The sequence below is a fragment of the Suricata suricatta genome, chromosome 12, assembly GCF_006229205.1.
Source record: "Suricata suricatta isolate VVHF042 chromosome 12, meerkat_22Aug2017_6uvM2_HiC, whole genome shotgun sequence".
NCBI lineage: Eukaryota > Metazoa > Chordata > Mammalia > Carnivora > Herpestidae > Suricata > Suricata suricatta.
The window spans coordinates 58373902-58393872 of NC_043711.1; the positions used below are offsets into that span (position 1 = coordinate 58373902).

General features: G+C 41.9%; 1 protein-coding gene across 1 annotated transcript in view; it reads right to left on the reverse strand.

Moving 5' to 3' along the window:
- Positions 1-19916, reverse strand: part of LOC115274486 (pre-rRNA 2'-O-ribose RNA methyltransferase FTSJ3-like) — a 31047-nt gene extending 11131 nt beyond the window's left edge. Inside the window, 4 exon segments of the mRNA XM_029917908.1 lie at positions 17028-17100; positions 17335-17778; positions 18023-18126; positions 19668-19916. Coding sequence (XP_029773768.1) covers positions 17028-17100; positions 17335-17778; positions 18023-18126; positions 19668-19916 — 870 coding nt within the window.
- Positions 19917-19971: the final 55 nt, after the last annotated feature.

Consider the following 19971-nt stretch of genomic DNA (forward strand, 5'->3'; position numbering starts at 1 on the left):
TATTTTCACTTTAATTTCTTTCTTAGAATCTCTTTGCTGCATTCCAGAGGTTTTGGAGCATTGTATTTTCATCTTAATTTCTTTCCATGCACTTTTAAATTTCTTTTTTGATTTCCTGGTTGACCTATTCATTGTTTAGTAGCATGTTACTTAACGTCCATGTATTTGTGCTCTTTCCAGATTTTTTCTTGTGTTTGACTTTTAGTTTCATGGTGTTCTGGTCAGAAAAGATGCATCATATGACTTCAATCTTCTTGAATTTGTTGAGACTGATTTTGTGGGTTAATATGCGATCATTTCTGGAGAATGTTCCATGTGCCCTTGAAAAGAATGTGTATTCTGCTATTTTATGATAGAAATTTCTGAAATATATCTCTAAGTCCATCTGTTCCAGTATGCCATTTATTGCATTGTTTCCTTGTTTCATTTTATCTTTAGATGATCAGTTGGTATCAGTGGGGCGTTATTATCAGTTCCTTTATATTTGTTTTTAACTGTTGTGTGTATTTGGGTGCTTCTGCGTTGGGTGCATAAATATTACCATTATTAGATGTTTTGTCGGATTGTCCCCTTTATTGTTATATAGTGTCCTTCTTTGTCTGTTACAGTCTTTGTTTGGAAAGGACACAGGTCTGAACCAAACTGACTCCATGACAGGCTTTAAGTTTCCCCTCTGAGCTTAAAGGCCTAAGTTTCGGTTTCCCAGAATCATTAGACAATAGCAGGAAAAGGGCACATATCGCTCAACAAGGGACCACCTTCGCAGCACCCAATCCAAAGCAGCCAGCTAACACACTTAACATTCCTAAGGACAGGCCTGGAGATGGAAACTATAGATAGTTACCTGTTGTTTAATGCTAGTAACTAGACAGTTACTCACCCCACGTGAGGGTCCTTAGCCCACCTTGTAACTGGTTATTTTCAAAGAAACACTAAATGTCATATTGGGTGCCGCCAAAAGCAACGAACACTCTGGACAATGTGTATGGTTAAAAATTGTTACTAAGGCTGGTTCTAGGATGATGATTGGATTACTGTACCCATGTCATAATTTTATGTAACCCCCCCTTTTCCAAGCCCCATAAAAGCCCTACCCAGCCTTTGTTGAGGGCTCTCAGCATGGATCTACTGTGTTGGTGAGGTCTGAGAGTCCGAGCTTAAGCCCGAATAAATGCCCTTTGCATTTGCATGCATGACTCTGTCTCCTTGGTTGTCTCTGGTCTTTGGAGATATTGTGATCTGGCCATAACCGTTTTAAAATCTATTTTACCCAAAATAAATATTGTTACTCCAGCTTTCTTTTGACATCCACTTGCATGATAGATGTTTTCCCATCCCCTCACTTTCAATCTGCAGGTGTCTTTGGGTCTAAAATGAGTCTCTTTTATAGGCATCATATATATGGATCTTCTTTTTTATTCACTCTGTCACCCTGTCTTTTGATTGATTTAGATAAGTATTTCTTGACATTTTATTACTTGTTTTGTGATTGTTCTTATGATATTCTGTGATACTTTCTTGTCTTTTTCTTTCATGGTTTGCTGATTTCCTTTAGTGATACATTTACATTTCTTTCTCTTTGTTCTTTACATGTTTATTAGTGGTTTTGACATACAGTTACCATTGGGTTTGCATATAACATCTTCTTAATATAGCTATGTATATGGTCATTTAAGTTTGAACCCATTTTTTTCTCCTCTGCTTTCCATGTTTATCTATATATTATATTTTATATCCATTTTTCTTGAGGTCCTTTATTTTTTACAGAAGTATTCATTTTCACTGTTTTGTGTATCCTAATTTTTTACCGTCACTTTTGGTCTCTCCTTCCCACTCAAAGAGTTATCTTTAATATGTCTTATAGGTCTGGTTTAGTGGTTACAAATTCATTTTGTTTTTGTTTGTTTGCAAAACCCTTTATCTCTCCTTCTATTCTGAATGATAGCCTTGCTGGATAGAGTTTTGTTGGCTGCAGATTTTTCTTATTCAAAATGCCTCTCCCTTCTAGCCTGCAAAGTTTTGTCAAAAAATCTCCTGCTAACCTTATGGTCCTCCCTTTTAAGTGAATAACTTCTTGCTGCTTTTAAGCTTTTTTCCCCTTACAATATATCTTGCTGTTGGTCTCCTTTTGTTGATTTTGTTGGAAGTTCTTTGCCTCCTGGATAACTGTTTTCTTCTCTAGATTAAGTAAGCTTTTAGTTCTTATTTATTTAAATAAATTTTTGCCTCCTTTTGTTCTTCCTCCTCCTCCTCCTCCTTTTTCCTCCTCTTCCTCCTCCTCTTCCTCCTCCTTGGGCTCCTGTAACATGACTATTATTATGTTTGATGCAGTAACCAAGTGCCTAGGATTATTCTTGTTTCATGTAGTATTTTTTTTCAGCTTTATTACTTTCCATTTCTCTGTCTCCTAGGTCACTAATTCGTTCCTCTGCTTCTTCCACTGGCTATTCATTTCTTCAAATGTGTTCTCATTTTGTTTACTGAGCCCTTTATTTCTAGTCCATTATTCTTTATCTCTGTGTTTAGTGTGTCACTCATGTCTTCCACTCATTTCTCAAATCCAGTGAGTATCCTTATGATCATTGCTCTAAATTATTTATCAGGCATATTACTTATATCTGCTTCACTTAGATCACTGGCTATGTCTTTGTCTTGTTCTTTTATTTGGGATAAATTTCTCTATCTCTTCATTTTGCCTGCCTCTCTGTGCCTGTTTCTCTATTAAGAAAGTCAGCTATGGGGCGCCTGGGTGGCTCAGTTGGTTGAGCGTCTGACTTCAGCTCAGGTCATGATCTCATGGTTTGTCGGTTCGAGCCCCGCGTTGGGCTCTGTGCTGACAGCTCAGAGCCTGGAGCCTCCTTCAGATTCTGTGTCTCCCTCTCTCTCTGACCCTACATTGCTCATGCTGTCTTTTTCTGTCTCTCAAAAAATAAATAAAAAACATTTTTTAAAAAGTCAGCTGTGTATTCTGCTCTTGAAAATATTGACTTTATGAAGAAGAGGTCCTGAGGTGCCCTGCAGTGCAGTGTCTCCTGTTTACCAGAACTAGACATTTCAGACTAGACACACATCCTATGTGTACTGCTTATGCCCTGCTACTGTGTCTGAGTAATTTTTGTTTTCAGTGCAGTCATCTGCAGTGACTCTCTTTTTGTTCTGGGCTGTTCTTGCTCTGTGGTGTTAGTGGGACCCACACAGGCTAGCTTTGTGGAGGATGCCCACCAGGGTATCTGGGAGTGATGTAGCAGTATTAGCAAAACTGTACTGGACTACTAGTCCTATGCCAGTCCCCCCAAAGCACTGTGGTGACTGGGCGCTGCATGCCAGGGTTGCCAAAGGTGTGCAATAATGGCTGGGGACATGTGGCAGGCCTGCAAGTGGGTGTGTGTGGTACATGTAGCAGCTGTGCACCTCGAGGCTGGTCAGGGTGCATGCATGGCTTTAACAGTATTTTATCTGAGCCCAGGACCAAGGCCAGCAGGCATGTAGTGGACTAGTATTCGGGAGAACTCATGAGTGTGATGCATTGCCAGCAGGTCAGGCAACAAGTGTCTGTGCAGCCTCACCTCTTGCAGTTTGCTCTGTGTTTATGCTGGGGGGCAGGAGAGGAAATTGCTACCTGTCAGCTCTCTCATTTTCAGAGAAGTCCCCCAACGTGCTTCACAATCAGTATGAACAGATCTATCTCCCATTTGTCCTTGGCAAACTGCCATTTTTTTGGATGCCCATCTGTACAGACTACTGTCTCTTTAAGGGCAGCAACCCAGCTATCACTCACCCTTCTGGTCTGCCCAAAGCTGAGTAAGCAGACTTTTAAACCTTCAAGTCCATTGTTTTTATAAAGTCACAGAATTCAGCCCCTCTGGCTTTTAAAGCCAAATATTACAGGGATTAGTATTTCCTGTGTGAACACTCTGGTAGAAGAGCCTGTTTTTCTGCTCTCTCTGCACACACAGATGCCTCCTTCCTGTGGGCAGCCTATTTCCACCTTTCTGACCTTCCTCACCTTCGAGCTACAGGTCCTTGCCTATATTTAGTTATGAGTTTGTTTTTCCAGTTTTTTGATCAGTCTCCAGTTTGTTGACTTGAGTATAGATAATATCTAGTTAAAAATGAGGAATGGGGTGAGCTTTGGGTCCTTCTACTCTGCCAACTCCCCAACCTCTTGATTCAAGTTGTTTTTGACATCTGCACCCAAAATAGCTTTGAAAGTTTTTCTGAAGTATCTGATTTCAACTTTTGGCCATAATTGTGAACAGCCTTCCATAGAAATGCTCAATAAAATATAATAAATGTCCTTTTAGAGTGAAATCTTATCTCTTAACATTTAAGAAGAATTTCTGGGGCCCAAAAATGAGTATAAAACCCAGGAATGTGAAGTACTGGGAGGAAACTTTTCCTTGTGGGTTTTGCCAAGATCAATGATCAGACTTCATTTTTTTCTTTTAGTTTTAAAAGTTGACCAGAAAGTCCAGAGGATTCCCATATACAAAATCTGCCAAATCTCATGTAAGAAGAAATGACAATGTGAAGAGACTTCCCATCAATAATTAATAACTATTTATTTAAATATATCTTTATTTATTTAATTTTTTGAGAGAGAGAGAGAGAGAGAGAGAGAGAGCGAGCACGCACAAGCAAAGGAGAGGCAGAGAAAGACACAAAGAATCTGAAGCAGGCTCTAGTCTTCGAGCTGTCAGCTCAGAGCCAGATGCAGGCTCAAACTCACAAACAATGGAATCATGACTTGAGCCAAAGTCAGATGCCCAGCTGAGCCACCCTGGTGCCATAATAATTAATAGCCTTTGAGATCAAAAAGCACCAGGCCCATATGGATTCACTGGTGAATTCTACCATACATTTAAGGAGTGGATTATACCAATTCTCTACAGTTTCTTTTAGAAGGTGCAGAAGCAGAGGAAATACTTCTTAACTTATTCTGTAAGGCCAGCATTATTCTAATGCTATAACCAGATGAAGAAATTTCAAGAAAGGAAAACTACAGTATCTCTTATGGAAATAGATACAAAAATCCTTATCAAAACGTTAGCAAATCCAGAGTCCATTAATTTATAAAAATAATTGCATCATGACCAAGTGGGATTTATCTCAGGAATGCAAGGCTGTTTCAACATTTGAAAATCAACTAATGTAATCCATCACACCAACCGACTAGAAAAAAATAATCAAATGATCATATCAACAGATGCAGGCTTATGACAGAACACAATATCCATTTATGATCAAAACTCTCAGTAAACTAGGAATAGAGGGGAATTCTGTCAACTTGATAAAGCATAACTATATCAACAATAGTCAAATTATAGAAAGAGCCCAAATGTCTATCAACTGGCTATGGATAAAGAAGATTTGGTACATATATACAATGGAATATTACTTGGTGATAAAAAAGAGTGAGATCTTACCATTTGCAATGATGTAGATGGAACTAGAGTCTGTTATGTAGGTGAAATAAATCAGGCAGAGAAAGACAAATATCATATGATTTCACTCATATGTAGAATTTAAGAAACAAAACAGGTGAAGCACAGGCAAAGTGAAGGAAAAATAAATTAGAAAGAGAGAGGGGACAAACCATAAGAGACTCATAATACAGAGAACAAACTAAAGGTTGCTGGAGGGGAGATGTGCGGAAGGATGAGTTAAATAGGTGATGGGCATTAAGGAGGGCACCTGGTGGGATAAGCACTTGGTGTTATAAGTAAGTGATAAATTACTGGTTTCTATTGCTGAAACCAATACTATACTATATGTTAACTAACTTTAATTAAAAAAAAAAAGAATACCCATAAAAACCTACAGCTAATACGGTACTTTTAATTTAATTCTGATTAGTTTATATCTAATATATTAAAGTGTACAACATAGTGATTTGATATTTTGATACATTACAAAATGACTATCACACAAAATTCTTTTAATACTATTGACTATATTCTCTTTGTTATATATTACATTCCCATTATTTACTTATTTTTATAGCTGAAAGTTTGTACATCTTAATCCCCTTCACCTATTTTGTCTTACCCTCCTCCCCGACCCTTGTCAACCACTGATTTCTTCTTTGTATCTATGAATCTATTTCTGTTTTGATTGTTTGTTTTGGTTTTTAGATTCCGCATATAAGTGAAACATATGGTATGCTTTTCTCTGTCTGACTTATTTCACTTAACATAATACCCCAAGCGCCATCCATGTTGTTGCAATATATATGTGTGTATGCATATTTCATATATCCTCTTTATCCATTTGTCTATTATTGATGGGCAATAATATTTGTAAATAATGCTGCAATGCACAGAGAAGTACATACATTCTTTCAAATTAGTGTTTTTACTTTCTTTATATAGATGCCCCAAAATGGTGTCTATACTGTTGGATCATATGGTAGCTCTTTTTTAATTTTTTTGAGGAATTTTCATACTGTTTTCCATAGTGGCTGCACAAATGAACATCCCCACTAACAGTGCATGAAGCTTCTCTTTTCTCTACATCCTTGCCTGCACTTGTTATTCCTTGTGTTTTTGATCATAGCCATTCTAACAGTTGTCAGGTGTTTTCTTATTGTGGTGTTGATTTGTATTTTCATGATGATTAGTGATGTTGAATGGCTTTTTATGTGCTTGTTGGTCATCTGTATGTCTTCTTTGGAAAAACATCTGTTCCCATTTTTAAATTGGATTTCTTTTTTTTTGTTATTGAGTTGTATGTGTTCTTTACATAATTGAATATCAATCCCCTTATCACGGTATTGTTTGCAAGTATCTTCTGTCATTCAGTAGTTTATCTTTTCATTTTTGTTGATGGTTTTCTTTGCTATGCAAAGATTTAATTAGTTTGATTCTCTTATTTATTTTTATTTTTTGTTTTTTTCTTTTGCATATAACTGTCCAGTTTTCCCAATATTCTTTATTGAATAGATTATCTCTTCTCCACTGCATATTCTTGTCTCTTTCATCATAGATTAATTGACCATATGTGTAGGTTTATTTCTGGGCTTTCTATTCTGTTGTATTGATCTATGAATTGGTTTCTATGCCAGCACCATATTATTTTGATTACTATAGCTTTGTAGTTTAGTGTGAAATCTGCGATTATAATACCTCCAGTTTTGTTCTTTCTCAAGATTACTTTGGCTATTTTGGGTCTTTGTGGTTCCACACAAATTTTAGGCTTATTTGTTCTAGTTCTGTGAAATGTGACATTAAAAATTAAATAAGGGTTGCATTGAATCTGTAGATTGCTTTGTGCAGTATGGACATTTTAGCAATACTGATTCTTCCAATCCATGAGCATGTTATATCTTTCTTTTTGTCTGTGTCACCTTCAATTTCTTTCACCAATGTCTTATAATTTTCAGTGTACAGTTCTTTCATCTCCTTGGTTAAGTTTTTTCTTAGTTATTTTATTTTTTTATGAAATTGTAAGAGATTTTTTTCTGAATTTCTCTTTCCAATGGTTCGTTATTAGTGTATAGAAATGTAACAGGGGTGCCTGGGTGGCTCAGTTGGTTGAGTGTCAGACTTCGGCTCAGGTCATGATGTCACGATTCGTGCGTTTGAGCCCTGCGACAGGCTCTGTTTTGATGACTAGCTCAGAGCCTGTCTTCAGATTCTGTATCATCCTCTCTCTCTGACCCTAAAGAATCAGAAAAGTAACTTCCTGAAACTAATAAGTGATTATAACAAGGTTGCAGAATACAAGGTTGATATGTACCAACAATGAACAATTAAAATTTGAAATTAAAAACATAGTGTCATTTACATTAGCATCCCCAGAGTGAAATACTTAGGAATAAATTTAATAAAATATGTACAAGATTTATATGAGGAAAAAAAGCTCTGATAAATGAAATCAAAGAAGAACTAAATAAATGGAGAGGCATTTCATGTTTATGAATAGGAAAACTCAATATTGTCATGATGTTATTTCTTCCCAACTTTCTCTATAGATTCATTGAAATCACAATCAAATTACTGGGATTATTTTGTGAATATCAAAAAAAATGGTCTTAATGTTTATACAGAGTGGCAAAAGACCAAGAATAGCCAACCTAATATTGAAACAGAAGAACAAAGTTAAAGGACTGCATCTCCCCTGCTTTAAGGTTCACAAGAAAGCTACAGTAATCAAGACAAGTGGTATTCTCAAAAGGATAGACAAAAAGATCAGTGGACAGAAAGAAAGCCCAGAAATACACCCTCATAGATATAGTTGATCATTGACAAAGTACTAAAGGTAATACAATAGAACAAAGATACTTTTTCAGCAAATGGTGCTGGATATCCACATGCAAAAAAAAAAAAAATCCGCCTAGATGCAGACCTTATATTCATCACAAAAAAACAATTCAAAATGAATTATAAAGCTAAACATAAAGTACAAAGCTATAAAGCTTTTGAAAGATAACAGAGGAGAAAACTTAGATGACTTTGGGTATGGTGATGACTTTTTAAATACAAATGGATTATCCATGAAAGAGATAATTGATAAGCTGGACTTCATTAAAATTGGAAGCTTCTGTTCTGTGAAATAGAATATGAGGAGAATGAGAAGACAAGCCACAGACTGGGATAAAATATTTGCAAAACACATATCTGATAACAGACTTATTTAAAATGTACAAAGAGCTCTTTTTAAAAATGTTTATTTTGGAAGAGGGAGAGAGAGAGAGTGAACAGGGGAGGGGCAGAGAAATGGGGAGAGAGAATTAAAAGCGGGTTCCACACTGACAACACAGAGCCCAACACAGGACTCAAACCCACAAACTGTGAGAACATGACCTGAGCTGAAATCAAGAGTTGGACACTTAGCCAACTGAGCCACTCAGGCACTCCCGAAATGTAAAAACAAACAAACAAACAAACAAACAAACAAACAAAACCCTCTTAAATCTCAACAGTAAAAAAACCCAAACTATCTGATTAAGAAATAGGCCAAAGACCACAGCAGACACTTTACTGAAGCAGGTATATAGATGGAAAATAACCATGTGAAAAGATGCTCCACATTATATGTCATCAAGTAAGTGTAAATTAAATCAACAGTAGGATACCACTCCATAGCTATTAGAACGGCTAAAATCCAGAACATTAACAACACCAAATGCTGGTGAGGATGTGAAGCCACAGGAACTGTCATCCATTGCTACTGGGAATGGAAAATGGTTCAGCCATTTTGGAAGACAGTTTAGTGGTTTCTTACAAAACTAAATACTTTTACTATAAGATCTAGCAATCACACTTGTTGATATTTATGCAAAGGGATTGAACAATTATGTCTATACAAAAACTTGCAGACAGATATTTATAGCAGCTTTATTCATAATTACCAAAACTTGGATGCAACTAAGATATCATTCAAGAGGTCAATGGGCAAGTAAACTATAGTACCTCCATACAATGGAATATTATTTAGCATAAAAAAGAAATGAACTATCAAGCAATGAAAAGACATGGAAGCACCTTAGGTGCATATTGCTAAGTGAAAGACGTCAATCTGAAAAGGCTATATAACATACAATTCCAACTATATGATATTCTGGAAAAGGCAAGGCTGTGGAAACAGTAAAATGAGTGAGTGGTTGCTAAGATTTAGAGAGAAGGTGGGATAAACAGGTGGAGTGCAGGGGATTCTTAGAACAGTGAACCACTCTATATGATATTTCAATGGTGAATACATGTCATTATACATTTGTCCAAACACATAATATATACACATGAAGAATGAGCCAAAGTAAACTATGGACTTTGGGTGACGATGATGCGTTGAGGTAGGTTCATCAAACATAACAAATGTATAATCTGGTAGAGGATGTTAATACTTGGTGAGGCTGTGCATGTGTGCAGGCAGGAGGTATATGGGAAATCTGTGTACCTATGCTCAGTTTCCCTTTGAATTTAAAACTAACCTAAAACACCCTCCTACACTGTTGGTGGCAATGTAAAGTGGTGCAGCCGCTCTGGAAAACAGTGTGGAGACTCCTCAAAAAACTATCGATAGAACTCCCCTATGACCCAGCAATAGCATTGCTAGGGGTTTACCCAAGGGATAAAAAAGTGCTGATGCATAGGAGCACATGTACCCCAATGTTCATAGCGGCACTTTCTACAATAGCCAAATCATGGAAAGAGCCTAAATGTCCATCAACTGATGAATAGATCAAGAAGATGTGGTGTATATATATATATATATATATATATATATACACACACACACACACAATGGAGTACTACATGGCCATGAGAAAGAATGACATATGGCCATTTGTAGGAAAGTGGATGGACCTCGAGGGTGTCATGCTAAGCGAAATAAGTCAGGCAGAGAAGGATAGATACCATATGTTTGCATTCATAGGTCTAACAGGAGAGACTTGGGGACTAACAGGGGACCATGGGGAGAGGAAGGGGGAAAGAGAGCGGAGAAGGGTGAGGGACACAGATCAAGGGAGACTACTGAATATTGAAGATGAACCATGGACTGAAAGGGGAGGAGGGGGAAGGAGGGGGTGATGGTCATGGTGGGGAGCACTTGTGGGGAGAAGCACTGGGTGTTATATGGAAACCAATTTGACAATAAACTATTATTTAAAAAAACTAACCTAAAAAAGTCTTAATAAAGACAAAAATCAAAACAAAACTACTCTAAGCAGGTGTCAGCAGAAACAACAAATAACAGAATTTAATCTCTAAGTGCTTCAGATGCCAAATACTGTTTTATGTAGATTTTAAAATGAGTGAGTTTAAATCAGACAGTAATGAAAAATATAGCCTCTAAACTCAAAGCACAATAGACTAGATTAGCAGATTAGGCACAATTTAAGGTAGATTAGGGAATATCAAGTTAGAGCTATAGCAAAATATAAAATATGAAACAGAGGCTTAAGAGTCACAGAGGAGAGAATAAAAATTCTGACCAAAGAATAACTGAAACTCAAAATGGACAGCCTAGAAGGAAATGAAGGACAATATTAAAAATTATAAAATCTGATAATTTCCAGAACAAATGAAATACAGGTACGCCAGGCTAAAGAATCACCAGTGACCACCCAGCATGTAAGGAATATGCAATGAGCGTCCCTCCAAGTGTGAGAGGACCAAGAACACAAACCACTTCTAAATACCTTCTCCTTTTGGCAGATGAAAGCCTTGCTTGTAATGGTCCCATAAAGAATAAAATGTCTTAGTGTTTGCCACTTCCTGTCTCTCTGGGGAGCTGCACTTTGAATAGAGGCATCTCTGTTGTGTTCAGGAAGGGTGATTTGAAGCATATGGAAGCCTGTGTCAACGGGGGGAGGGGGGGCTTCACTGTCATACTTCTCCTTTTCTGTTTCCTCTATTTAATGAGGATTTTTCTAGTTGACTTGAGGATGTCTGGTTAATTACCATGTTTGGGGGGAATGAGCTAGAACAAGTAAGATTCAACCACCAGACAGACATGCTACAGTCTTTTGCCCAGGCTGATGGAGCATGGTTGGCATGTTCCAGCCCCATCATGCCCAAGGCCTGGGCCACCACAAGTCCCACTCCCACTCCAGCCTCTAATACCACTTCCTTTAGCCTCACAGGCAAAACCCCAGCATAAATGAAAATACAGTTGCAGAGTGGCTGCTTGGTGCCATGCATTTCAAAACATTGGTTGGCAGCAGTGAACACAATAGCGCTGTGAAAAGAAGCCCTAGACAAGATGATTAGTCCCAGGGCTGGGCTAGGCTATGGGTTCCAATGCTGGTCTCCTTTCTGCCCCAAGAGCCAAGGTTGCCATGGAGGAGATGTACTCTCAGCTCATCTTTGTGGACCAGGCCTTGAGAATCTTGGGAGGGAACTCTTGAGAAAGAGTGCTGAGTAGATGAGGAGGAGCTGAAGTTTTGGCAATAGGCATGTGGTTCATATGCACCACACCCTTGGATTCTTTCACTCAGCAAACCTTCCAGAAGCACTCACTGTTTGCTGGGCACTGAGCACACAATGCTGACATGCCTGCCTAGCCCTGCTTTTGTGGAGCTTATCCACTGTTAAGGTTTGGGTCCTTTCCTCCTACCAAAGACACTGAGACAGGACTGGGATGGAATAGTTCACCTGGAGGTGAAACAAGGCAGCTCTGGTTAAGGGAGAAGGGGAGGAAGTCTGTGGTAATGAGTGGTGTTTGCTGGGGCTCAATCCTGATGGGGCCTTTGGAGTGATTGTGTAGAATGTCCACAGTCCCTTTGTCCCAATTGGCAAAGATGATTTGGTATTACCCACCAACTCCAAGTCATCCTCAGAGGGTTGCTGCTGGGGCTCCCTGGACACCAGACCTGGCCACCTCACTCCTGGGGCCCAAGAACATCTTTAGGCAGCGTTGAAAGTGCTGAGAAGGATGCTGTTGGTGTGTTTGGGAACTGTCCACAGATGCTGACCTAGGTGCTGGTGGACAGTCCTCAGACAGTGCCAGCTATAGCATCTTTTAAGGGGGATAGGCAAAGCACAATAATCCTATAGGCAAATGAATAATTACAAATGTGCCAGGTGTCTCTGAGAGAAAAAAGTGCCAGAGCAAAGAGCTTGGCAAGAATGAGGACCTCCTTCAAATGGGAGGTGTCCGTATCCTCGGGGAGGCCCCCTCAAGTTGGTGGAACCTGCAGTCACTCCTTCCTGGTGGAACTGTTCTTACCTTCACCCAGAGCCTCAATGCCTAGATATGGACCTGGATGATGAACACTATTCACCTCTACTACAAATTGGTTACAAACTCATTATCATTTGCTGCCAGATAGTAGTCTCCACCAGTAGATGACCTAATGTGTGTTTAACGCTAAAAATAAAACTCATCAACAGCTCCTGTCTTCCCTTAGTGTCTTCTTCCCATGACATTTTGGTTAACATGACCTGTGCCATTACCCCTTCCCTCTATTCCATGCCCGAGCAACATACCTGCTGGTCTCTCTTCCTCCCATTCGGTGAGACCATGTACACCTGTCCTCTCCTCTGTGACTCTTAAGCCTCGGTTTCTTATTTTCTGTTTTGCTAGAGCTCTACCTTGATATTCCCCAATCTCTCTTAAATTGTACCTAATCTGCTAATCTAATCTATTGTGCTTTAAGTTCAGTGACTATATTTTCCATTACTGTCTGATTTAAACTCACTCATTTTACAATCTACATAAAACAGTATCTTTGTTTCTTTCCTGAAAGATATAGGACAATAATAGCATACACCCTCAAAGCTGTGGTCAGGATGAAACATGATCCTTTTGATAAGACATATGCAATAGTAGCTGCCCATAGTAAGAACCTTAGAGATGTCAGTCCTTGTTGTTACTCATGTTATTTTTGGCAACTGGAGGTGGGCAGGGCTCTATTTGGGCCCCTGGGGTGGAGGTGAAGAAGCCTTGGGAAGATGCAGACTGGAGGGTACAGCACTTGCATTCAGCACTGGTGGGCTATGCTTTGGTGCTTCTGTTAGACTAGGACAGAGGTCCAGGAGACTATAGATATGCAGGAAGAAGCATGTACCCAGGCTGGAGACAGATTTGGGAGTTTTTGGCAATCAGATGATGACTGAATCATGGGATCTCACATTGGGGAGAGAGGAAAGTGTCCAAGGGAGCCTGAGAAATACAATGCTTAGCAGCGGAAAGAGAAATCAAGAAACTGATCCCATTCATGATTGCATGAAAAACCATAAAATATCTAGGAGTAAACCTAACCAAGGATGTAAAAGACTACGTGATGAAAACTATAGAAAACTTATGAAAGAAATTGAAGAAGACACCAAGAAATGGAAAAACATTCCCTGTTCATGGATTGGAAGAATAAACATTGTGAAAATGTCATTACTACCCAAAGCAATCTACACATTCAATGCAATCCCCATCAAAATTGCACTAACATTCTTCTCAAAGCTAGAACAAACTATCCTCAGATTCATATGGAATCACAAATAGCCAAAGTAATATTGAAGAAGAAAACCAAAACAGGAGACATCACGATCCCAGACTTTAGCCTTTATTACAAAGCTGTCATCATCAAGACAGTATGGTATTGGCACAAAAACAGACACATAGACCAATGGAATAGAATAGAGAACCCAGAACAGGGCCCACAAATGTACAGCTGATTAATTTTTGACAAAGCAGGAAAGAGTATCCGATGAAAAAAGGCTGCCTCTTTAGCACGTGGTGCTGGGAGAACTGGACAACAACATGTAGAAGAAGGAAACTAAACCACTTTCTTACACCACATGAAAATAAACTCAAAATGGCAGAAGGACTTGAATGTGAGACAGGAAACCATCAAAACCCTCCAGGAGGAAGTAGGAAAAAACCTCCTTGACATCAACCACAGCAATTTCCTACTTGACACATACCCAAAGGCAAGGGAAATGAAAGCAAAACTGAACTCTTGGGACCTCATCAAGATAAAAAGTTTCTGCACTGCAAAGGAAACAATCAAGAAAACTAATAGGCAACTGACAGGATGGGAAAAGATAGTTGCAAATGACATATCAGATAAAGGGCTAGTATCTAAAATCTACAAGGAACTCACCAAACTCCACACCCAAAAAACAAATAACCCAGTGAAGAAATGGGCAAAAAACATGAACAGACACTTCTCCAACGAAGACATCTAGATGGCCTACGGGCACATGAAATGATGCTTAACATCATTGACTCAACCTCAGGGAAACACAAATCAAAATCACACTGAGTTACTACTACCTCATGCCAGTCAGAGTGGCTAAAATGAACAAATCAAGAGACTATAGATGCTGGCGAGGGTATAGAGAGATGGGCACCCTCCTACACTGTTGATGGCAATGTAAACTGGTGCAGCTGCTCTGGAAAACAGTGTGGAGGTTCCTCAAAAAAACTATCAATTGAACTCCTTTATGACCCAGCAATAGCACTGCTAGGGATTTGAGCAAGGGATACAGAAGTGCTGATACATAGGAGCACATGTACCCCAATGTTCGTAGCAGTGTTATACCCAAGTTTCCAATATCGTCCTCAAAAACCAGAGACTGCCAAGGAGACTGAGTCATGCATGGAAAAGCAAAGGGCTCTATTATTTCGGGCTTATAAGCTCAGGCTCACAGACTTCACCAATGCAGTGGATCCAGGCGGAGAGTCCCAAACAAAGGCTGGGGTAGGGCCTTTATGGGCTTGGGAAGGGGGAGTTACAGGAAATCATGACACAGGTATAGTGATCCAATCATTATTATACAATATTATTGACAGCAGGTTTAACCATTCATTGATACTTTTGGTGGGAGCCAATCACAACATTTAGAGTATTGACCAATTACAGAGTGGGCCCAGGACCCTCACATAGGGCGTGACTAGCCTTCTAGGGCTGCCCTTAGAAATGTTAAAGGTGTTAGCTGGCCTTTCCTGATTGGGTGTTAAAAGGGTTGTTCCTCCTGCCTTTGGCAATGTGTGCCCTTCTATTATCTAATGATTCTGAGAAGTCGAATTCAGACCTGCGTCCTTACAGCAGCACTGTCAACAATAGCCAAAACATGGAAAGAGCCTAAATGTCCATCACCTGATGAATGGATCAAGAAGATGTGGTATATATTCACGATGGAGTACTACATGGCAATGAGAGGGAATGACATATGGCCTTTTGTAGGAAAGTGGATGGACCTCGAGGGTGTCATGCTGAGCAAAGTAAGCCAGGCAGAGAAGGACAGAAACCATATGTTTGCACTCATAGGTCTAACAGGAAAACAGGAGAAACCTAATGGAGGACCAGGGGGAGGGGAAGAGGGAAAGAGAGTTGGCAAGAGAGAGGGACGCAAAACTTGAGAGACTATTGAATACTGAAAATGAACTGAGGGTTGAAGGGGAAGGGGGAGGGGGAAAAGAGGTGGTGGTGATGGAGGAGGGCACTTGTGATGAAGAGCCCTGGGTGTTGTATGGAAACCAATTTGACAATAAACTATTTAAAAAAGAAAGAAAGAAAAAACACTGAATTAAAAAAAAAGAGAAATACAATGTTTGAGTTTGGGTTTTCCTATAGGAGGGCTCTGAGTCAAGCACTCCAGGATAAGCCATTTATCTGGGAGATGCTTTGGGACAACATCAGTAGGGGAGTGGAGAAGCAAGGTGGGAACAGGTCCCTAGAAGTAGAGCTGGACAGAGAGTATGATGTATGAGTTTTATTGGGGAAGGGTCTGAAGGGATCTCAGGGGTGAGGGAGGTTAGAAAAGAGGAGGAGCTGGGAAAAGGTGTGTTCGTAGGTCCAGCTGAGTCTTGGCCTGACTGTGAACAGAAAGAGGTTTGGAGCAAAAAAGACTCTGCAGAGTTGTCCCTCTGGAGGCAAGGGGTAGCCTTGTATCAAACATTGTGGATGTGGAGATAGAAGGGTGTAGGATAAGGGCCTTTATCTGCAGAGGTCAGTTCTCTTTAGGAGCAATGGTGAGCTATTAGCAGCCTCCAGTCATAGCAGCTGGAGGGAGGTGCCAGAGTCCAAAATGGGAGTCTGGGTGGGGCACCTACAGCACCTAGAAAGAAAGCAAATTGAGAGGTAATAATTAGCAAGTAACTGGGGCACATCCTGCTGGGGGCCTCTGGGAAGCAGAATAGAATGCAAGCCCCACCTGGGGCTGGTAGTCCGGGGCTTCTCAGGGCCTGTTAATCCTTTCCACCTCTGGCTAGTGGCAAAGTGGCGTTTGTAGACGAGAGAAAGCCTCCAAGCAAAGACATGGGTGAGTTGGCACTGGAGTCTGGGCTACCTGCAGGCCAAATGGTCACGGTACAAGAAAGTAGACAGGTCAGAACAGTGTCTACACACCCTTTGAGGGGGGACATAAAAGCAACCCAGAGGCGCAGCCAGAGAGGCAGGAAGTAAATTAGAAGATAAATGTACGAATGGGCTTGTTTGTGCACTCATGGCAATACACAAAATGTGAATAAAATTCACCCATGTCCATCCCACTCCTATTGTATCTGTACTTTAATGTTGCCAGCCTGGCCAGGCGCGCCTCAAAAAACTTGAAGAGGCGTCTCTGTTGAGCCACTCACACCTGATTTGATGTCATCATGGCAATGAGAAGAGCCAGGATGCCCCGGAGGCCAGGGGAAATGGAGCGCACATTCCTAGTTAGCCACAGAGCGGGAATAGAAACATTCCCTGGGAAATAATGAGCAGAAAAACCTTTACTGATTAGTTAAATCCTGGATAATCCCAGTTGACGAAGACAGATATGGACCCCTTTAACTGATTTAGGGTTCCAAAACGACTCCGAGGGTGACCCAGAGGCGGGAGACTCAAGAGGGCTCTGCCTCTGGCTGCAGATTTGTTTGTGAAGAGAGGGGCTGGGAGGAACCTACCCTTCACCCTGCCAGGGCGCAAAGTGCCCCCAAATGATTTCGCCCACCCATAGACTCTGCAACTGCCAGGGCGCGAGGGGACTCGCGGAGTGTGGGTAGGGTCGGGGACCAACTCGCACTCTCCTTTCCTCAACGACTGGAAGCGCTCCCTGCACGGTGGCGGACTTTGAGCTTAATGCTGCTCCAGTGGCTGCTCTCGAATCCTTGGGCGCCGGGTCTCTGAGTGGATCCCGCAGAGTCCTGCGTGCTAGGTGACCTTCTGCCACAGCTGCTGGGGATGGGAGTGCAGACTTGGATCTGCGCTGAGAGGGGGGAGGGAAGGCTCTTCTCACTGGGGAGGAGACCATGAGGGTGCCCTCAGGCGTTGCGTTCCTGTAGCCGCCACGCTGCAAAAGGGTAGACGCCTGGGGTTCAGCGGTCTCTCCAGCCTGGTCTCGCGGGGCCCTTCTTACAGGTGCAACAGAAGGAGGCCCGTACTAGGGACGCTCCTGTGCAGTAATTGCAAGGTCCCCTTAGAGCTCTGATTCTGGCTCCGTCTCTCGGCTTTCTTTCAGCTTCGCTTTCCCCGTCTCTTTATCTGTGTACGGCTGTGACTGGGTTAATAAACCTTAGCAGTTCTCATCTGCAAAAGACGTTTTGTAAGATCTTTCAGAATGGGTTTAACTGGTGTGCTCTTGGCTCACCTCACCACGTGGGGCGGCCGAATTTGGGCTCCTCCCGCCGGGCCTTTGGTACCTCTGAGTTCCCGGCCATCGACTTGAGGTTTGTCTTCTCAGTAATCGCCTGCCTCCTCTGCAGAGGGGAGGAGGGACTGGGAGAGGCTGAGACTTAAAGACCCTGGTGGAGGCGTGGGGAAGCTGTCTGCACTCCAGACTGCAGGAGCCGCGCGGGCGGGGCACCGCCTCTTAGACCCTCTCCTAGGAGTGACCTGGGTTGGGCCACTATAGGGCCTCCGATGCTCCTGCCTCTGGTACAGGACTTGGTCTGCAAAAGGTGTGAATCGTTAGGTGTCTTCCTAAACTGCGGCTCCAAATTCTGAGTTATAAAACGAGAATATTCTGCGGGACAAAAAGCTAGAGCACCGTGGCTGGGTCCTGTACCACCAACATACCCCTTTAAACCCAAAGATAAATTTGGGGAGAGATTCCTGGCGGAGCCAAAAATGGCGCTAGAGTCTAAAGCCGCCTCAGGCCCTGAGAGATTTAAATGAGAATTATCCGGAAGGAAAGTTATTGTTTTGTTAATCCCAGGAACAGCTTGCGAGGGGGGGAGATTTGGGTCTTCCTTTAATAATGGAAAGTTAATGCGCAGCCTCTTGTAATTATCTTTATCTGAAGCCCCTCGTTTAAGTTGCTTATTTAACTGTGGCCCCACTCGAAGGTGAAGCGAGCTGGAGGCCACTTTGTCGGACTCCGGGCTTCTCTCTCACCCCGTGCACGGAGCCACGCCACCTCCAGGTGCGCTCAGGAAGTTGCCACCTCGCTGTTGGGTGACCTTAGACCGCGGGGCCCTCAGAGGGTGGAACTGAGGAGATTCTGTTTCCAGGGGTCTGTGTTTGGGAAGGGTGGGCTCAGGGTTTCGAGTGATTCGGGTTGGGTGGATTCAAATTTTCACAAATTTCATTTGTGAGCCAGGAGTGGTTTACTCACGAAACTTGTTTGGCGCCTACTTTAACAAATTAGGGAGTTTCACAGGAAAACCAGGCTTTCTTTGAATAATCGTAAAATCTGACAGTAATTTGTTTGCCTCCAGTGAAGAGGGGTGTCTCCCAGTAGGCAGGTCCTATGTTCCAGTTTACCAACCCCCTACAACCCAATTTAGAATTGTTATATACATACTTACACTTAAAAAAAAAAGTTCATTGTTTATCTGAAATTCAAATTCCACTGGACCTCCGGTAGATTTGTTTGCTAAACTGGGCACCTTTCCTTAATCCACTCTGTATGTTTCTCCCTACTTCTCCTTCTCTCAGATGTTGAGTTTTGAAGCCACTACAGCTCAACCATTAGGGAGCTGGGGATGAATTTGGCTGGAGGTGGAGTGGGCGTGGATTAAATAAACGTTTTCCATTTCTTTCCCTTCGGAGATTTTCGGGGAAGGCCTTGGCTCTGGCAGTGGAATTGGAAGGCTGGCGTGTGTCACATTAGTGGTAGTGTGGCTGGGAATGAGGTCCTAGGTCTTAATGAGCTACTGGGTCTTGGGAGGGAGGCTTCGGGGCAGCTGTGAGGGGGAACCTCCACCTAAAGAATCTGGAAGGAAGGGGAAGATTCTCCGGGACCTGGAAGCTGTGGCTTTTAGAGAAACTAGCAGATAGCGGGGTCGTGCCCTCCTACTTTCCTCTCACGGAGAACGGCTGGGGGCGGGGAGCGGCTCTCCGGTAGAGATTGGGAAGGGAGGACAGCTGGAGAGGAGAGAGAAAGAGGTGACTGAGGGGACTGCAGCTGGGAGGGCGGCGACCGAGGGGAGGAAAGCTGGTGGCGTCCCCAACTCGCAGGGTTCTGGGCGATGACGCGTCTGCGCGCCACTGATTGGAGCCCTCCTGGACTTCGGCGCCCGACGGGTTGTCCGGAAGTATAAAGCATCCTCCGAGCAGTGCCCACTCCGCAAAGGTGACCTAAAGTAAGTCAAGCCTCGCCG